This window comes from Tachyglossus aculeatus, chromosome 1, assembly GCF_015852505.1.
Source record: "Tachyglossus aculeatus isolate mTacAcu1 chromosome 1, mTacAcu1.pri, whole genome shotgun sequence".
Taxonomy (NCBI): domain Eukaryota; kingdom Metazoa; phylum Chordata; class Mammalia; order Monotremata; family Tachyglossidae; genus Tachyglossus; species Tachyglossus aculeatus.
This window is the reverse complement of record NC_052066.1, coordinates 123789265-123807772: the sequence shown is the minus strand read 5'-3', so window position 1 is coordinate 123807772 and position 18508 is coordinate 123789265. Positions and strand designations below refer to the sequence as shown.

Below are 18508 nucleotides of genomic sequence, written 5' to 3'. Positions count from 1 at the left end.
GCGAGCTCATTTAACATCCCCAATTATTGGTAAGTAATCCAGCTTTCTCTCTTCATTGCTGAATAATCCAAGCTGGACCTTTACCATCAGTGAAGAAAATATTTGCTTCAGTAACTTGTGCTGTGTCCAGATAAATGTACGTTTTCTACTAGTTGTGGAGTTATTCTGTGTGAAATGAACTTATTAGCTACCGTAAAGAATTGTATTGAGTCTTAGGAGGATAATCCCTCGAGTAGAAAAAGTAGTATGGTTTATTTAATAGCATTTGTAAACAGAATTTCAACACCAGCAGTGTCTGTAGTAGCATCTTTTCCTCCTCTCTTTCCTCACTTCTTCCCTCCTTGCTACCCTCTTCCCTTGCCTTCTTCTCCTTCCTTCTTTCTTGCCCTCCCCCTCCTTTCATGATCAAAAGGCTGCAAAGAAAAGAGTATAGTCATGAAGTTGGTAGTTTAAAATCGCACTCATTAAAAGCCCATTCACTTGAAGGGAAGGCTGAATAAAATAACAGACTAGCTCAGCAGGTGCATGCCTCCTTGAATTGAAGATATAACAAAGGATGAGTTTTTCCTTGAGAATTAATTTTTGAAACCCTCCACCATGACAAAATATATTTTTCAAAACGATGTGCTTGCAGCTTTCTTTACTAAGGATAATCCTTTGCCTAGATGCATCCTTTCCACCTCAGGTTTTGGAGAAGGGGCGGTATGAAAGTATTGCGGAAGTGCCTTTCTTCAAAAAGAACACATGTACTGTTTTGAAAAACTTAATGGGATGAATATTTGTGGTTGGTGATTATAAAGCTTTAAATCCAGGTTGTTATGAAGCACTCTGCTTTTCAGTAGAAAAGGCACTGTGATGGGAATGAGAAGACTTGGATTCCAGTCTCTTCTTCACTATTAGGGAAAAGCCGCCTGTGGTAAAGTTTTAGACCAAAGAGTCACTTGAAGGATGTTCAGTAAAGTTGACTGGTCCAGCAGGAGTCCTGAAAAATAGCTGGCTAATTTCAGGGGCAAAGTGGCCCCCAACAGCTGCCAAGGCACCCACCTGCTGAGCCACGGCACCGTAACATAGCTTCGGGCACTTTGCCCAGAAATGGGCCCTGCACACAATCAATCAATCAGTCAATCAAAAGATCTCTGTTTGCTCTGTTTGCAACCTGTGCCTCAGCAGGAGTACAACTGGCAGTGCAAGTGTCATGCAGAGCACTATTACTATAGCCGGTTCCTTCTCATAGGTTTTCTATGCTGAATTCTCATGACCTAGACTGGTCCACCAGTAATGACTGGACACTAAGCCCTCTTTTCATCATCATCATCAATCGTATTTATTGAGCGCTTACTAGGTGCAGAACACTGTACTAAGCGCTTGGGAAGTACAAATTGGCAACATATAGAGACAGTCCCTACCCAACAGTGGGCTCACAGTCTAAAAGGGCTCTTCCTTTTCTTCAACTCCCTACTGCCTCGCCCCGACTTGCTCTCTCGATTCATCCCCCTTCACAGCCCCACGGCACTCATGTACGTATCAGTAATTTATTAACGTATAGTAGTATCTGTCTCCCGTTCTGAGCTGTAAGCTCACTGTGGGCAAGGAATGTGTCTGTTATTGTCATCTTGTACTCTCCCAAGTTGTTTGTACAATGCTGTGCATACAGTAAATGCTCAATATGCACAACTGATCAACTGACTGAGACTCAATCATCATTGTGAGTGCTTTATAGATTTTGGTAGGAGGCTTTTGATTTTGAAGATAGGATCAATTGGTAGGTGTGCATTATTCATGACTATGCATTATTCGTCTTTCATAGAACTGTTCACTTGGAGCCATTAAAGGATTACTGCTTAATGAAAATGGCCACAGGGCCATGGCCAGTCTTAGGCATGGAAGTCACCGGAGGTCCCGCTGGCCTTTCTTTGAGGGTCTGGAAGGGAGGGGAACTTGAAGATGGTCCAGAGCAATTCAGGAACACTGAGATGAGCCCTAAGGAACTTTTGGAGATGTCATTGTCCAGTAACGTTTGCAACAGGCTGAGTCGCAGCATGACCTACTGGACAGAGCACAGACCTGGGAATCAGAAGGACCTGGGTTCTAGTCCCAACTCAGCCACTTGTCTGCATGTGTCCTTGGGCAAGTCACTTAACTTCTCTGTGCTTCAGTTACTGCATCTGTAAAAAATGGGGATAAGACTGTGAGCCCCATGTGGGACATGGACTGTGTCCAAACTGATGAGCTTGTATCTACCCCAGAGCTTAGGACAGTGCCTAGCACATTGTAAGCACTTAACAAGTACCACACACACACACACACACACACACACACACACACACACACACACACACACACACACACACCCCTCCCCCCCCAAACAAACAAAACACCAAAAAACATAGAAAAACATATCAGTGGTCTCTGTTGCCAAGCATGTAACAACCCTGGGTGGGTATGGCATTCATTTGCAATCATCACATATGTGCTACTGTGTGAGACAGTGTGCAGTACAATTAAGGAATTTGTACATCTTCTCCAAATTGCAGCCTTTTTGTATGTCAAAGTTAAAAATACTGTGGATCAAAGGACCAGAAGCCATTTAGGCGGCTAGTGTTGTTCCCTTGGGTAACTTAGACAAGAGCCCTTTAGGCTTAAGTTTTTAAATGATTGACTGTAGTTTTATTTTTGTTAAAGGAGGAACTAAGTGAACAAGCTGGTTGCAGTGGGAAAGGAGTGAGGGTATTAGAAGGAAGAAAGCTCATTAAGTGCCTTAAACCCTGTGATGTGGATTTTTGCTTGTCAGTAGTATTTATTGAACACTTACTGTGTCAGAGCACTCTACTGAGCACTTGGTGTAGAGAAGATCAGGGACACATTGGCAGTATGATGTTTTAGAAAAATGTTTCGGGCAGCAGAGTGAAGTCTGGACTGGGCCTTGAGTAATTGAGATCTGTTTTCTCATTTTCTATCTGCCTGGGTGACAGATTTTTGATTGTGTATTGGGTCTTTTTTTTCCTCTTGCCCCGACTATTACATTCATGTTGTCTAAAGTACTGTATTTACTGTGAACTGGATTCTAATCGTGGCTTGCTGCTTGTCTGCTCCGTGACCTTGGATAAGTCGCTTCTCTCCTCAGGTACCTCACCTGTAAAATGGGGATTAAGGCTGTAAACTCCATGTGGGACAGGGACTGTGTCAAATCTGATTGGTTTAGTACAGTACCTGGCACATAGTAAGCGCTTAAGAAATACCATAAAAAATTCAGAGTTATGTGCATAGCTTTGTTTGTCTCAGAGTTTTTTGGTGATGCTTATAGACTGTAGGAGTCTGCCTATGTTTTGTTTTGTTGTCTGTCTCCCCCTTCTAGACTGTGAGCCCGCTGTTGGGTAGGGACCGTTTCTATGTGTTGCAAACTTGTACTTCCCAAGCGCTTAGTACAGTGCTCTGCACACAGTAAGCGCTCAATAAATACGATTGAATGAATGAATGAATATGAGAAGTGGTTTGCACCGGCATGGTGGCTGTCTGAACAGAACCTCTCAATCTTACCCTAGCTCTCCTATTCCCCTAAATGTCACCTTTTTATATCGTCTCCCTTATCACTAATGAAATTCAGGACTTTGGAAACGTTCTTTCTATGATTCCCTCCCTACTTCCAAACTGACACATAAATTTAACTTTTCTCCCTCCAAATGTCTCATTTCCCTATGGTTGACCTGGGTTTGTGAACTCACTTTTGGATATTATCCCCTCATCTAATTGTCCAGTCTCTCAGGACCTAGTCAGTCAACCAAACAGTGACACTTCCTGTGTGCAGAGCACTGGACTCAGTCTGAGACCATGGCTGCTGTCTTACACGCATTATTCATCTTGATCATGCCTTCATTATTAGAAGCATAGTGGACAAATATTTTTGAGAGCCTCTTGTAAAGGAGGCACTGTAGTAATGCAAATTGTGGAGGAATTGTGCAAATCTCAAGGGCCAAAGTATTCAAAGGCAGTTATGCTATAGTGTCATCTCTACCCTAAACCCCCTCTTTACCCAACATATCACAATTAGGATTAGTTTTACCACCTTTTGGTTACATTTGGATGTTTCAATTACTTTTGACCAATTAATTTTGAAAATATAGCAAATATCTTCCGGCAATCCTTATTTCTGCCCCCAATTTTCCTTCTGCTCCATAGATAATGAGCAAATGGTGTTAGGAATCAGAGTAAATTATTGGTGTATTCTAGACCTGTGCTTGTCTCCAAGCCATTTTGCACCCAGAGATCATTACACTGTGGATTAGAGACCCACACATAATCTTTTCTGAGGGAACATTTTGTCCATTAATGGGGAATCATTTCCTCTACCCCTCTCGCAGAACTGAATAACATTTCTGCTATTAGTAATTCAGGGCCCTCTCTTCACCTTTCTCCAGCTTTACAATTGAGATAACTAAAGAACTTCCTGATGCATCCCAGCTAGGGGAAGCAGCATGGTGTAGTGGATAGAGCACAGGCCTGCGAGTCAGAATCAATCAATCAATCGTATTTATTGAGTGCTTACTGTGTGCAGAGCACTGTACTATGCGCTTGGGAAGTACAAGTTGGCAACATATAGACACAGTCCCTACCCAACAGTGGGCTCACAGTCAGAAGGACCTGGTTTCTTATTCTGGCCCTGCCACTTGTCAGCTTCGTGACCTTGGGCAAGTCACTTCACTTCTCTGTGCCTCCGCTACCTCACTTCTAAAATGGACATAGACTGTGTCCAACCTTCTATCTATCCTAGCACTAAGTATAGTGCCTGGTGCTTAACAAATACCATAAAAAAACCCAATATCTACCATCTTCTTGGAAGTTCAAGTCTTGACATGTCCCCCTTATCGCTTATGGATTCATTACTGAAAGGGGTCTGGTTGTGGGGGGTGGGAGCAGGAAGAGAGAGGGGGTGACAAGCCTTGTCACCTGTACATATGTATATATGTTTGTACATATTTATTACTCTATTTATTTATTTATTTTATTTGTACATATCTATTCTATTTTATTTTGTTAGTATGTTTGGTTTTGTTCTCTGTCTCCTCCTTTTAGACTGTGAGCCCACTGTTGGGTAGGGACTGTCTCTATATGTTGCCAATTTGTACTTCCCAAGCGCTTAGTACAGTGCTCTGCACATAGTAAGCGCTCAATAAATAAGATTGATTGATTGATTGGTGAATGCCAGGGTGAAAAAAGGCTCTATCGGGTGGCACACCATTGCAAGTCACTTCATCCAGCCCCACAGATGCATCTCTGAATCCTCCTAGCAGAGTTCCTTTCCCTTCTTCCTCTAAGAACAGGTTTCACTTTACTCCTGACTTGAGCAACTCACAGTCTGAATATATGAGCCTTCCTCCCAATGCTTTCCAGAGAGACTTTGCTGATCAGAGAAATCAAGAATTCTGATAAATCAGAATAAAAAGCTAAGAATGAACGACTCTGAATGTAACCTTGGCCGCCTTCACACCTTCCAGGGACTTTGCCGGAGCCCAGTTACACTGCCTTATACTCAAGTTGATGTATCACTGAATGAAGGGTAGACAAAAATTCTAAGCCAAAATGACTTCTACTCAACATCAATTTCCAGACAGGAAAGGGTGATACTTGTTTTTGTTCCTTTTGGTAGGAGTTCTTACATTAGGACAATAGTTTTGCACTTTAGCAGTGATTGACTTCCTCAGTAGATGTGGACTCTGGAAATTGTTTAATCAATCAGGCTGCCCTGAAAAGTTCAGTAAGATTCTGGGACCAAAAATAATTGTGGTATTTGTTAAGCACTTCCTGTGTACCAGACACTGTGCTAATTATCAGGGTAGATACAAGGTAATGAGATTAAACACAATCCCTGTCCCACATGGGGCTCTTAGTCCAAGGGACGGGAGAGCAGGTATTTAATCCCTATTTTACAGACTACTTCATGATTGCATGGCTGACCTGTGGGGAAGCTGTGTGACCAAGAGGAGAGAGCACAGGACTGGGAGTCGGAAGAACCTGAGTTCTAATCCTGGTTCCCCCACCTTTCTGCTTTGTGATCTTGGACAAGTCACTTAACTCTCTATGCCTGTTACCTTATCTTTAAAATAGGGATTAAGACTATGTCCAATTTGGTTAGCTTGTATCTACCCCAGTGCTTAGTACAATGACTGGCCATAGTAAGCGGTTAGCAAATACCATTACAAAAAATGAAAACACTCTTAGTTTTTTTCTGCACAGCCATTCTGGGAATTTAACAAGAGATCTGCGTGCAGATGTTAGAGTATGCTTCCTCTCCTCCATGAACACTTCCAATGTAGTAGAGTTTGAGCATCATCCAAAGTCCTGGAGATGGTTATTCAAAGACTGTTGTAGCAGATAATCTCCCCCCAGAAGTACATACCTAACCAGGCATGTAAATGATTTTATAAGCTACTTTACCAAATTAGCCAGGTGTTAGACTGACAGTAAACTTTCAGAAACTCAGGTAGTGCATTAGCCTGCACTAGGGAAGCCATTCACATAACCAAAAATCTATACGGGCAACACAGACCCAAAAGTCTTCACAGAATTATGTTACCTAGGCAACATGCTAATGCTGCAAGTCAGCGAAATCGAAAACTGAATCAAAAAGGTTAGCACATCTTTTCAAAGACTGTCAAGTAGAATGGAGAGACGGCACGGTATTAGGCTGCGGACCAGACTAATATCTACAAAGCCGTTGTGCCGGCCAGTCTTCTGCACAACTGTGAGACTCAGAGTCCCCTCGAACTCCTGTCCAGTTTTCCGCAAGCAGTTCCAAGAGCAAAGTTGTAGAATGTTGTCAGTCGTGGTTAGATGGGACACATGAGGATGGGCTACAGCAGGATACTCAAACAGCTGCCGAAAGATGGGTTGAAATTGGAAAACTGAAAGCAAGGAGGGCAGAGGAAATACTGAAAACAGTGTGGCATCCCAGATGAAAATTGGGCATCGGTAAGCCAGTGTGGTGTAGTATAATCAAGGAAGAGCAGCTCTTCTCCAGCAGAAGCTTCGTAAGTGTTGTTAGACAGGAAGGAAAAGGGGAAAGAACACCAGTCACTGCAAGCAATAAACGTGACAGCACAACGAAGGATAATCTTTTTGTCTGCACAGTGCAGTTGGCCAGTGGTTCCAATAACCTTTTCAGCCACGCATACGTGGGGAGGTGAATTTTTCTTGAGTGGCTCTCTCTTCAAACTCATTTGCACCTCCACCAAACAACAGATAAGGAAAGAAAGGTATGATTCTCAGGCTGGTCAGTTTTACTGCGTCTTGTTGGGTTTACGAGTTTGGATAGAGTGGAAGTGAAGTGCTTGGCTAAAATTAGATCTGCGCTCATCTGTACATTTCAATTATTCATAAAGTTTCTTGTCTAGTTATGGCATGCCCACAAGCAATGACGTCTCTCAAACACTGTGGTTTGCCTGATTGAATTTTGAATGCACTGTGCTCTCCCATTCAGAACAGTCTTACTCTTTTTAACCAGAAAGATGAAAAGAAAAGAAAATTAGTACCTTAAAAAGCAAACCACGTAATAGACTTTTTAGCGAAAATCGAGAATGGAAATCATTCACTTATCTTTTTTATATTAAATGCATTTCATCCATCTGGTGGGTTTTTCTGAGGTGTTTTACCAAAGATGTGCTTGTTCCTAAGAGCTTGTCTGCAGTGGTAGTGATTCATTATATTTAAACTCTAATATCATTTATACAGAAGCTCATCCACTAAACTGTAAGCTCATTGTGAGCATGGAAGTGTCTGCTAACTCTGTTGTAGAGTACTTTCCCAAGCACTTAGTACTGTGCTCTGCACAGAGTAAGTGCTCAATAAATACTGTTGATTGAAAGGCTCTACATCTGAAATTTTATTGCTTGGGAAAGAGATTGATGCAAGTGTTTTCAAGGTTCCATATCCTCATTCATTGTAGTTCTTTGGCATACAACTTTTAAATGTCTTACCGAATTGAGTTCTTATGAAGGTCAGTCTTTTGGTCTCTTCATTTTTCCTATTATGAAATTAGGGTCCTGAAAGTTACACCCACCAATAGTCATAGAACTTGAGGATTGAAAGATAACTCAGTTGTTCATTTTGCTATTCATTGACTGCTTCTGGGTAATATTTCATACTGATTATCCCAGGAAGGTAGTTTTCTATCCTTTCCTCTCAAGAAAAACGAAGCTTCTTATGGAGCCATCACAGTATGGCTAAGTAAAATTACTAAAGATTTATTAGTAAGAGAGTAATGCCAAGCAAGTGGAAAGATGGGATTGAATATCTAGGAATCAATAATTGAGGATCTAGTTCAGGTTGGCTACCAGCATTTATTAGCTATCCAATCAGTCAGTCATCACTCCTCTCCTTACACCCAGTTTGACTTTATATTCATTCATTCATTCAATCCATCGTAGTTATTGAGTGCTTACTGTGTACAGAGCACTGTACTAAGCACTTGGGCTAGTACAATGCAACAATAAACAGACACATTCCCTTCCCAAAATAAACCTACATTCTAGAGAGGGAGAGAACGACATTCATATAAATAAATAAGAGATATGTACTTAAGTTCATTGGGGCTGGTAGGGATAGAAAATGTAGAAATGTTACATCTAGCACAGCTCTCTTAGGATTGCGCATCAGTAAATGTTTTGTATTTTCTCTTATTTCTGTCCTTTAGTTTTCAATCCCTTGATATTTTCATGTTTTTTTCCTCATTGGTAGATCCATGTTTTTGTCTCCTCATTAAAATTTAAGGTCCTTAAAGGCAGAAACCACTCCCTACAATGCTTTTTATTGTGTTCTGCCCAAAATGAGGATCTGTATATACTGGTGGCTTTAATGGTCAGATATATCAAAGGAGTAATAGGTCATTCTTGTTGTAATTGGTTTACACATTCATTCATTCAGTCGTATTTATTGAGCACTTACTGTGTCAGAGCACTGAACTAAGCGCTTGGGAAGTACAAGTTGGCAACATATAGAGATGGTCCCTACCCAAAGATGGGCTCACAGTCTAGAAGAGGGAGACAGACAACAAAACAAAACATGTGGACAGATGTCAAGTCATCAGAATAAATAGAAATAAAGCTAGATGCACATCATTAACAAAATAAATAGAATAGTAAATGTGTACAAGTAAAATAGAGTAATAAGTCTGTACAGACATATATACAGGTGCTGTGGGGAGGGGAAGGAGGTAGGGCGGGAGGGATGGGGAGGAGGAGAGGAAAAAGGGGGCTCAGTCTGGGAAGACCTGGAGGAGGTGAGCTCTCAGTAGGGCTTTTAAGGGAGGAAGAGAGCTAGCTTGGTGGATGTACGGAGGGAGGGCATTCCAGGCCAGGGGGAGGACGTGGGCCGGGGGTTGACGGCGGGACGGGCGAGAACGAGGCACAGGTTAGCGGCAGAGGAGCGGAGGGTGCGGGCTGGGCTGTAGAAGGAAAGAAGGGAGGTGTGGTAGGAGGGGATGAGGTGATGGACAGCCTTGAAGCCGAGAGTGAGGAGTTTTTGCTTGATGTGTAGGTTGACTGGCAGCCACTGGATATTTTTGAGGAGGGGAGTAAATATTTCCTTGTTCATTGTAGCTGTCAGACTAATTGTCAATGGGAGGCAACAATATAGATATAAAGAAGCAGGCTAAAACTTAAAAATTTAATTTTGAACCTGTCATTTGATAGAAATAATTTAAGCATGATTAAATTAGCAAACAATTTTTTCCACTAATTTTTACTGAATTTCCTTAATATTAAGCTCACTGGAATTTGTGTAAAATTGAAAAGGTCTCTTGACCTTTAATAACAACTTTTTTTACTCTATAAAGTGTCAAAGGATTCAGGTTTAAACGTGTTACTGAAATACGTTAAGCATAAATTAGCCTCCAAATGGTAGACAGCTGTAGGTAAGATTGCTAGCAAGAGAGATTCAGCAAAGAACATTTAGAGTCTTTGACTTTTAAACAGCCACTATTATCAATCCATTTATTTATTGAGCACATACGGTGTGCACCATTATACTGTACTAAATGCTTGGCAGAGTAGAGTATAACAAAATTGATAGACATGTTGTGTGCTCACAATGAGCTTACAGTCTAGAGGAGGAAATAGACATTAATATGCATATATAAACTATGGCTATGTACATAAGTGCTGAGGGGGGTGTGAATAAAGGGGATAAATTGAAGTACAAGGGTGATGCAGATGGGAGTGGGAGGAGGGAAATGAGGGCTTAGAATCAGGGAAGGCCTCTGGAAGAGATGTACCTTCAATAAGGCTTTGAAGGTGGGGAGGGTGATTGTCAGATTTAAAGAAGGAGGGCATTGCAGGCCAGAGGCAGGATGTGGGTGAGAGGTCAGTGGTGAGATAGACATGAACGAGGTAGGTTCACGTTACAAGGTGAGTAGGTTGGCATTAGAGGAGCAAAGTCTGTGGATTGGGTTGGGTAAGGTAGAAGGGGGCAAGGCGATTGAGTGCTTTAAAGCCAATGGTAAGGGGTTTCTGTTGGATGTGGTGGTGGATGGCAACCTCTCGAGGTTCTTGAGGAATGGGGAAACATGGACAGAACATCTTTGTAGAAAAATGATGAGGCAGCAGAGTGAAGTATGGACTGGAGAGGGGAGAGACAGAAGGCTTGTACTTCCCAAGCGCTTAGTACAGTGCTCTGCACACGGTAAGCGCTCAATAAATACGATTGATTGATTGATTGGGAGGTCAGCAAGGAGGCTGATGCAGTAATCAAGGCAGGATAGGGTGAGGGCTTGGATTAATGTGGTAGCAGTTTGGATGGAGAGGAAAGGATAGACTTTAGCAATGTTGTGAAGCTTGAACTGATGGGATTTAGTGACAGCCTGAATATGTGGGTTGAGTGAGAGAGATTAGTCGAGGCTCAATCAATCGGTCGTATTTATCGAGGATCAATCAATCAATCGTATTTATTGAGCGCTTACTGTGTGCAGAGCACTGTACTAAGCGCTTGGGAAGTACAAGTTGGCAACACATAGAGACAGTCCCTACCCAACAGTGGGCTCACATTCTAAGAGGTGGGCTCACAGTCTAAAAGAATAACACTTAGGCTACGTGCTCGTGAGACAGGGAGGATGGTGGTGCTGCCTATTGTGATGGGAAAGTCAGAGGGAGGACGGGGTTTGGATGGGAAGATAGGAAGTTCTGGTATCCAAACCATGCCTCCTCTTGCTAAACAAGTAGTGATCCAAACTTGCCAAATGTTAAAGAATCAATTGAATTGCAATTTAAACTCTCGAAAAACAAAAAACACAGTGTGAAGTAAATAAAAAATGGTTTTTGTTGCTTCTTTTTATCTAGGTCCACGATGGGCTTCCTGGAATATTGGCGTGTTTATCTGCATCAGATGTGCTGGAATCCACAGAAATCTTGGGGTTCATATATCAAGGGTCAAGTCTGTCAACTTAGATCAATGGACACCAGAACAAATACAGGTAATATGGTATCTTTTTTTAGAATTTAAAACAAAGCATTCAAATGACTATGAAATGTCATATTTCCTTTGCAGTTCAAAGTTAACACTTTAAAAATGCAGCAATGATTCAACAATATGAAAATCCCAAGAATCACTTGTGTATTACATAATAAAGTCATTTATAGAAGAAGGTTCTCCCAAAATGGATGAAGGCCATGATAGGAGATCGTTAAGAGATTTGTTCTCACATTTTTTTTACAGTAATTGCTTAGTGTTTACTGTGTGCCAGGCACTGTACTAAGCTCTGGGTTTGGTACAGTTTATAATAATGATGGTATTTCTTAAGCACTTACTATGTGTCAAGCAATGTGCTAAATGTTGGGGTAGATACAAGCTAATTAGGTTGGACAGATTCCCTGTCCCACATGTGGCTCACAGTCTTAATCCTCATTTTACAGATGAGGTAACTGACGCATAGAGAAGTTAAGTGACTTGCTCAAGGCCACACCCCAGACAGGTGGTGAAATCTGGATTAGAACCCAAGCCTGTGCTCTTTCCACTAGTCAATGCTGCTTCTCTATTGGGTCATTTCAAGTAATAGAAGCAAAAGGGATGTCATAAAAGCAGGTGTAGGAAGATTGTGTGACTCCTCAAAGTAAGAAGTAGCATGACCTAGTGGATAGAACATGGGCCAGGTTCTAATCCCAGCTCTGCCATTTGTCCGGTGTAAAACCTTGGGGAAATCACAAATTCCCCTTGCTTTCCTTGTGTCTCAGTTTCCTCATTGGTAAAATGGGGACTCAATACTTGCTTTCCCTTCTGGTTAAACTTTGAGCCACATGTGGGACAGGGACTTTGTCGTGGCAGTTTGTATTGTTTTTCTCCCAGCACATAGCACAGTGCTTGGCAGAGCTAAAAAAAAACTCTTGAAATAAGAGCAACATTAGTGGAACAAGGTCTTATACACAGTACTTGTGATAAAAGATGTGGCATGGCTATGATCATCGGCGGGGAGAGGGGCACATGACTCCGGCGAACCAAGGTTATAATAAATGATTCAGCATTTTCTTCCCATCCTCTCTAGAAACTTCTCCTTGTGCCATCCCTAAAATAGAAGACAAGAATATAGTTAGTCTATTACTTCCAAGGAAATTCTAGCTTTAACTGTGATGAAATTATATTGTAGTTATAAAGGAAGGAGCAGTTAGACTCTGTGGGGAGTAGGGGTGGGAGGGTTACAAAGGTTTCTCTACTCAGGCTCAGTTTAGAGGATAACAAGGAGTGTGGGGCAGCAGGACTGCCAGACACACCTCCTTCTACCAAAAGGAATCTCAAATGTCTTCATTCAGAGTAATCTCACAGGGCACATGTTGGTGTGCGGCAGGAACCAATTTAGAACTGCCAAGGAGACAGAGTTCATTCTGAATTGCATTTGCACCCTTAGAAAATGTGATGTCTTTTGTTCATTCATGGAAAGGTACAAACTAAAATGTTCAGACTTTCATACTGCTGAAGGGGATATCCACAAAGAACGTTTTACAATTGAACATAACATATAATGATATTTTGTTAAAAATACCTGAAGTTATCATAGCGCACATTTTCACTGTGCAGTCTGGCTACTGCGTGACTGCACGTTAGGGATCATTCTTCCAGCAACTCAAGGTGGTGTCAGAAGAAACGGTTTGGATCATGTATGCAAGTGCTGCACCAGACGTGACGAGTGCTGTGGTGCTGGTTTTTCTCAGTGTGGAGCCCTGCAAGAAGTAGCCTCTGTGTTGAGGGAGATTGAGCTGCATTTGCAGATGATACTTCTGATGATAATTAGGTCCTGTCTATGTCTGGGATACTGTCAGTGACACTCTAATCCACACTCTGGGGACATAAAGGTCATCCTTGGCCACATTAATGCATCTGCTATCTGAAGTGTCTGTCAGTGCTTTAAAAATCTGTCTCCTGATCTCCCAATTCTCTTGTAGTCTCTGATGAGAAAAAACACTTCTCATGGGCTGTGGTATGCTGTCTTTCTGCTCCTTTGCTTTCCAACGGTCATAGGTGCCAATGTTTCATATTGGGCAAGGATTATGTCTTCCAACTCTATTATAGGGAGGCAGTGTGGCTCAGTGGAAAACGCACAGGCTTGGGAGTCAGAGGTCATGGGCTCCAATCCCAGCTCCGCTGCTTGTCAGCTGTGTGACTTTGGGCAAGTCACTTAACTTCTCTGGGCCTCAGTTACCTCATCTGTAAAATGAGGATTAAGACTGTGAGCCCCATGTGGGACAACCTGATCACCTTGTACCACCCCCCACCCCCAGCACCTAGAATAGTGCTTTGCACATAGTAAGGGCTTAACAAATGCCATTATTGTTATTATTATTATTATTATTATTAAACTTTCTGATGCACTTAGTTCTATCAATCAAAAAATCAGTGATATTTATGGAGTGCTTACGTGTGCAGAGCACTGTACTAAGCACTTGGGAAAGTACAACAGAGTTGGTAGCCACGTTTCCTGTTCATAAGGAGCTTACAGTCTAGGTAGGGGGACAGATATTAAAATAAATTACATAGATATGCATAGCTATAATTCTATTTATTTTCATGCTATTGATGCCTGTCTACTTGTTTAGTTTTGTTGTCTATGTCCCCCTTCTAGACTGTAAGCCCGTTCTTGGATAGGTATTATCTGTCTCTATTGCCGAATTGTACTTTCCAAGTGCTTAGTACAGTGCTCTGCACATAGTAAGTGCTCAGTAAATACGATTGAATGAATGAATGAAGTGCTGTTGGGCTGAAGGTGGGGGTGAATATTAAGTGCTTAAAGTGCTTTCCTCTAGACTTGTAAGCTCATTGTGGGCAGGGAAGGTGTCTCCCAACTCTTCTATATTGTACTCTCCCAAGCACTTAAGTACAGTGTTCTGCACACAGTAAGTGCTCAATAAATGTGGTTTAATGATTAACATAGACTTATTATTAGTTATCTTGAGAAAGCTGTTTCTGAGAAGTGAAGGGGGCAGAAGCCAGATTGGAGGGGATCAAAGAGAGAAAGGGAGGAGAGGATGTGGAGGCTGTAGTTGTAAAGAAATTATTTCAAAAAGTTTGGAGAAGAAAGGAGGGAGATGGGGCCACTGTAGGGAGCTGTGCAATCAAGGGAAGGTTTTTTGTTTTTTAGGGTAGGGATTTGTAAGCATGTTTGGAAGCAGTGGGGGAGGAGCTTGTTGGAATGTGAATAGTTAAGCATGACATTCATTCATTTAATTGCATTTATTGAGCGCTTACTGTGTGCAGAGCAGTCAACGAGGGAAGAAGGGCGTGGATGAGCGTTTTAATAAATTATGAAGGGAAGGGGTCAGAAGCACAGGTGGAGGGGGTAGATTTAGAGAGGAAGTAAGAGATCTCTTTTTGAGTTACTTTGGGCAATAATAATAATAATATTATTTTTTAAGCGCTTACTATGTGCCAAGCACCGTTCTAAGCACTGGGGTAGATACAAGGTAAGCAGGTTGTCCCATGTGGGGCTCCCAGTCTTAATCCCCATTTTACCGATGAGGTCACTGAGGCACAGAGAAGAGAAGTGGCTTGCCCAGGATCACACAGCAGACAAATGGAGGACATGGGATTGGAACCCACATCCTCTGACTCCTAAGCCCATGCTGTTTTCACTAAACCATGCTGCTTCTCAGTATTGGGAGAGTTAAAGAGGGTGGAGGAGAAGGGTGATTGGAGATGATCAGGAGAGGTTTTAAGGAGATCACACCTGATGGTTTCATTTTGTTGATGACTTTATGTGACTAGGTCACTAGGGGAAAGATGTGGCAAGGCAGAGGGATAGAAGGTTTAAGGAGGGAGTTACATGTTTGGAACAGCTGGAGGGGGGTGGTGGTTATGGGAGCAAATTAGGAAGAATTATTGTTGTTGGGTAGAGGAAGGGTCTAAATTGAAGCAGGTTAGAATGAATTTAAGGTGGATGAGGACAGAGAGTGGAGGGAGTGTACTGGGGGATGATCCAGGGTTGCGGATTAGTGGTAGAAGGATCACCAGAGGGACAGCAGAGAAAGGGAGTTGAGTTCAGTGGAGAGTGTGGTGTTGAGTTCATGTGAGCCCATTGTTGGGTAGGGATTGTCTCTATCTGTTGCCAAATTGTACTTTCTAAACACTTAGTATAGTGCTCTGCACATAGTAAGCATTCAATAAATGTGATTGAATGAATGACTGAATTTGTGCATCAAGGGAATGAAGTTTGAGTATGGAGACCAAATGGGGAAGATGGCTGTAGAGTACTGGAGGGGATCAAAAGAATGGAGGTCTCTGAAGGAAACAGGACAGATTTTTTTGTGGGGGGTGAATGGGAGAGAGCAGCTGCAGAGTTTCTGGTCTGATAGAGGAGTTTCAGAATTGGTGAGGGTAGAGATTATAAAATCAAGTGTGTCCCCCACTCCCATCATTGACTTGAAGTTCCAACTTTCTGACACCTCTCCTTCCCCCCAACACCCCTCCCCCTGTCCACGCCCTCGCCACACCCCCTCACTCCAAACCCTTCCGAACACCTGGGTAGAGAGCAGATGGACAAAGCTTACTATTCACTGAAGCATGAGAGTGGGAATATGGGAGGATGGGTTCAAATTCAGGTTAGAATTGGACAGGAAACCCCTTAAGGACAGGGAGAGGAATAAGCCAAGGGAGAGGGGTAACAGAGTGGGCTTCACAGTGTAATTGTAGTTTATCTGTAGGACCTGGTCAGACCTGAAAGTCAGGAGCATATGTGACTTCGCACAAACGACTTCACTTCCCTGTGTCTTTTTCCTCATCCGTGAAAGGGGGATTCATTCATTCAGCTCATTCAGTCGTATTTATTGAGCACTTACTGTGTGCAGAGCATCATTACCTCTTCTCCCTCCTACTTCGACTAGGGGCCCACATGGGGCGGCGATCCCAGCGCTTGGCTCAGTAAGCCCTTAATGTCACAGTCATTATTTAATTTATTGTTATAATTAACAACAACATTATTATTGTTGCTGTTCGAGCTGGTTGTGGAATGGAACCTAACAAATTGCACGTGAGTCAGTGGGGAAAATGGATACCTGTAAATGAGACTAAAATCAAGCCTGACAGAACTTTTAGGTAGCACAGTTTATTATTATGTGTTTTTTTGAGCATGGTTTGCCACTCTTCCCTCTAATGTAAGCTGTTTTGCCAAATATACATTTAAAAAGAATTTATGGAATTCCTACTATTTGCATCTTTGAATTCAAAGGGGCAAAAATAGGAAGTGATAGAGTGGACTTTTGTACTTGAACTGTGGACAAATAAAATAAGAGTTGGAATCACATTTTTAATCTGGAAATTTGGACTATCCAATGTCTTTTGCCTAAACAGTACACTCCTGTGACTTAGTTTTATTTAAAGTTGCTTGTAACTTTCTAGGAGAAATTGAAGACAAAACCCCCTTTTTTGGTAGTTTTTTTTCAGTATATCCTAAAGGAAAATTAGTTAGTGACTTAGTTTACTTTCCTTTCTAGTCTATCCTTCCACTATCATCAAATTTGTGCATATTGTTCCCAATTCTTATGGCTATCTTTTTACTATATCCTTCTTCTTAGCTCTTGATTTTTCACGTCTCTCGTTCTGGCATCTAGGGAAAGCAGTAAAATAGAAAGGGAATCTTATTTGTGGGAAAAGGAAGGAGGGAGATTTCTGTGCAAAAAAAATCTTACCTCAGTTAATGTGGTTATCTGTGAGTCTCAGGCTTGTTGGAGTTTTGTCCAACAGAACTAAGAACTTTTTTCAACTCAGGTTCAGGGACACCTTGTTAAGAAATTTCATTTGGAAGTTTCTTAACAAGGTGTCCCTCAGTTGAAAAAAGTTCTTAGTTCTTTTGGACAAAACTCAGTTTCTCTCTAATTTTTTGCTTCCTTTTCTGGATGAATTTTCTAGTTCTCCACTCTTAATAGTAAGCTGCTATTGACCTGTATATATGCATATATGTTTGTACATATTTATTACTCTTTATTTTACTTGTACATATTTATTCTGTTTTATTTTGTTAATATGTTTTGTTTTGTTGTCTGTCTCCCCCTTCTAGACTGTGAGCCCGCTGTTGGGTAGGGACCGTCTCTATATGTGGCCAGCTTGTACTTCCCAAGTGCTTAGTACAGTGCTCTGCACACAGTAGGCACTCAATAAATACGATTGAATGAATTGACCCTTAGGGAAATTGCCCTTCTTGAAATAATATATACAGAAATTTATCTTTACAAATGAAATTGAGTTTAGCATAAAAAATCATTTATACGTGGAATGTATTATCCTCTGCATTTGAAGATGTTGTTACTGATGGTGACTGCTTTCATGCATGAATGAGGGTATTGCAGGAAACACTAATTTAAGACCTGTAGGCAGTTGAACATTGACTGCATTAAATACTGTCCTTTGATTTGTAGCTGTAGTGCGATTTGAGGGGCCTAGCACTGTTTTTTATACTCAAAACTTTAAAACAGCCACTGATCTTAGGCTCACTGAACTCCAGTTTGGTCAGTTTACTGCTGCTCTTTCCCAAAAGTTCATTATTGTTGGTGCTACCTCATGTTGAGTTGTTGATCATCTAGAAACTCACCCCCCCAAAATCCTATAGAAAGTTGTCAGGGGAACTGTAGATGAAAAACAAAAGACCCTGCACTTCCCAGGGAGCAAAAAGGGCTTGACTCTTACCCTCTTTCTGGCACAGTAGATGTGGTCCTGGTGGAGAGCCAAGCCCCTGCTTGGACTTGAACAGGTGGAAGGATTTTTGTTCCCTCCCTCTTTTCTTCCTGTTGCTGGGTGAAGGAGGGAGAGCCCTCTTCAGAGTTAGATCCACCTGAGAAACTCCTATCCCTTCAACAGTTGGGGAGGTAGGCTAGGGAAGGACTTAATGTTTACTTCCGAACTTAGTTTGGGGTTTAAAATCTGTGTTTCCTCGCACTGCATTCACCAGCCAGTTGGTTAAAGGGCCTGCTGACAACCTGGAGTTAATTTGACTGCTCGAATCCTAGTTGATGGTTTCTTGTTTGAACCCATACCTGTCTTCATTGGA

At 41.8% G+C, this 18508-nt stretch overlaps 1 protein-coding gene across 1 annotated transcript in view; it reads left to right on the top strand.

The window, feature by feature from the left end:
* SMAP1 (small ArfGAP 1) overlaps positions 1-18508 on the top strand; it is a 216309-nt gene that overhangs the window by 77555 nt on the left and 120246 nt on the right. Inside the window, exon 2 of the mRNA XM_038761762.1 lies at positions 11325-11458. Coding sequence (XP_038617690.1) covers positions 11325-11458 — 134 coding nt within the window. The remainder of the gene's footprint in view (positions 1-11324; positions 11459-18508) is intronic.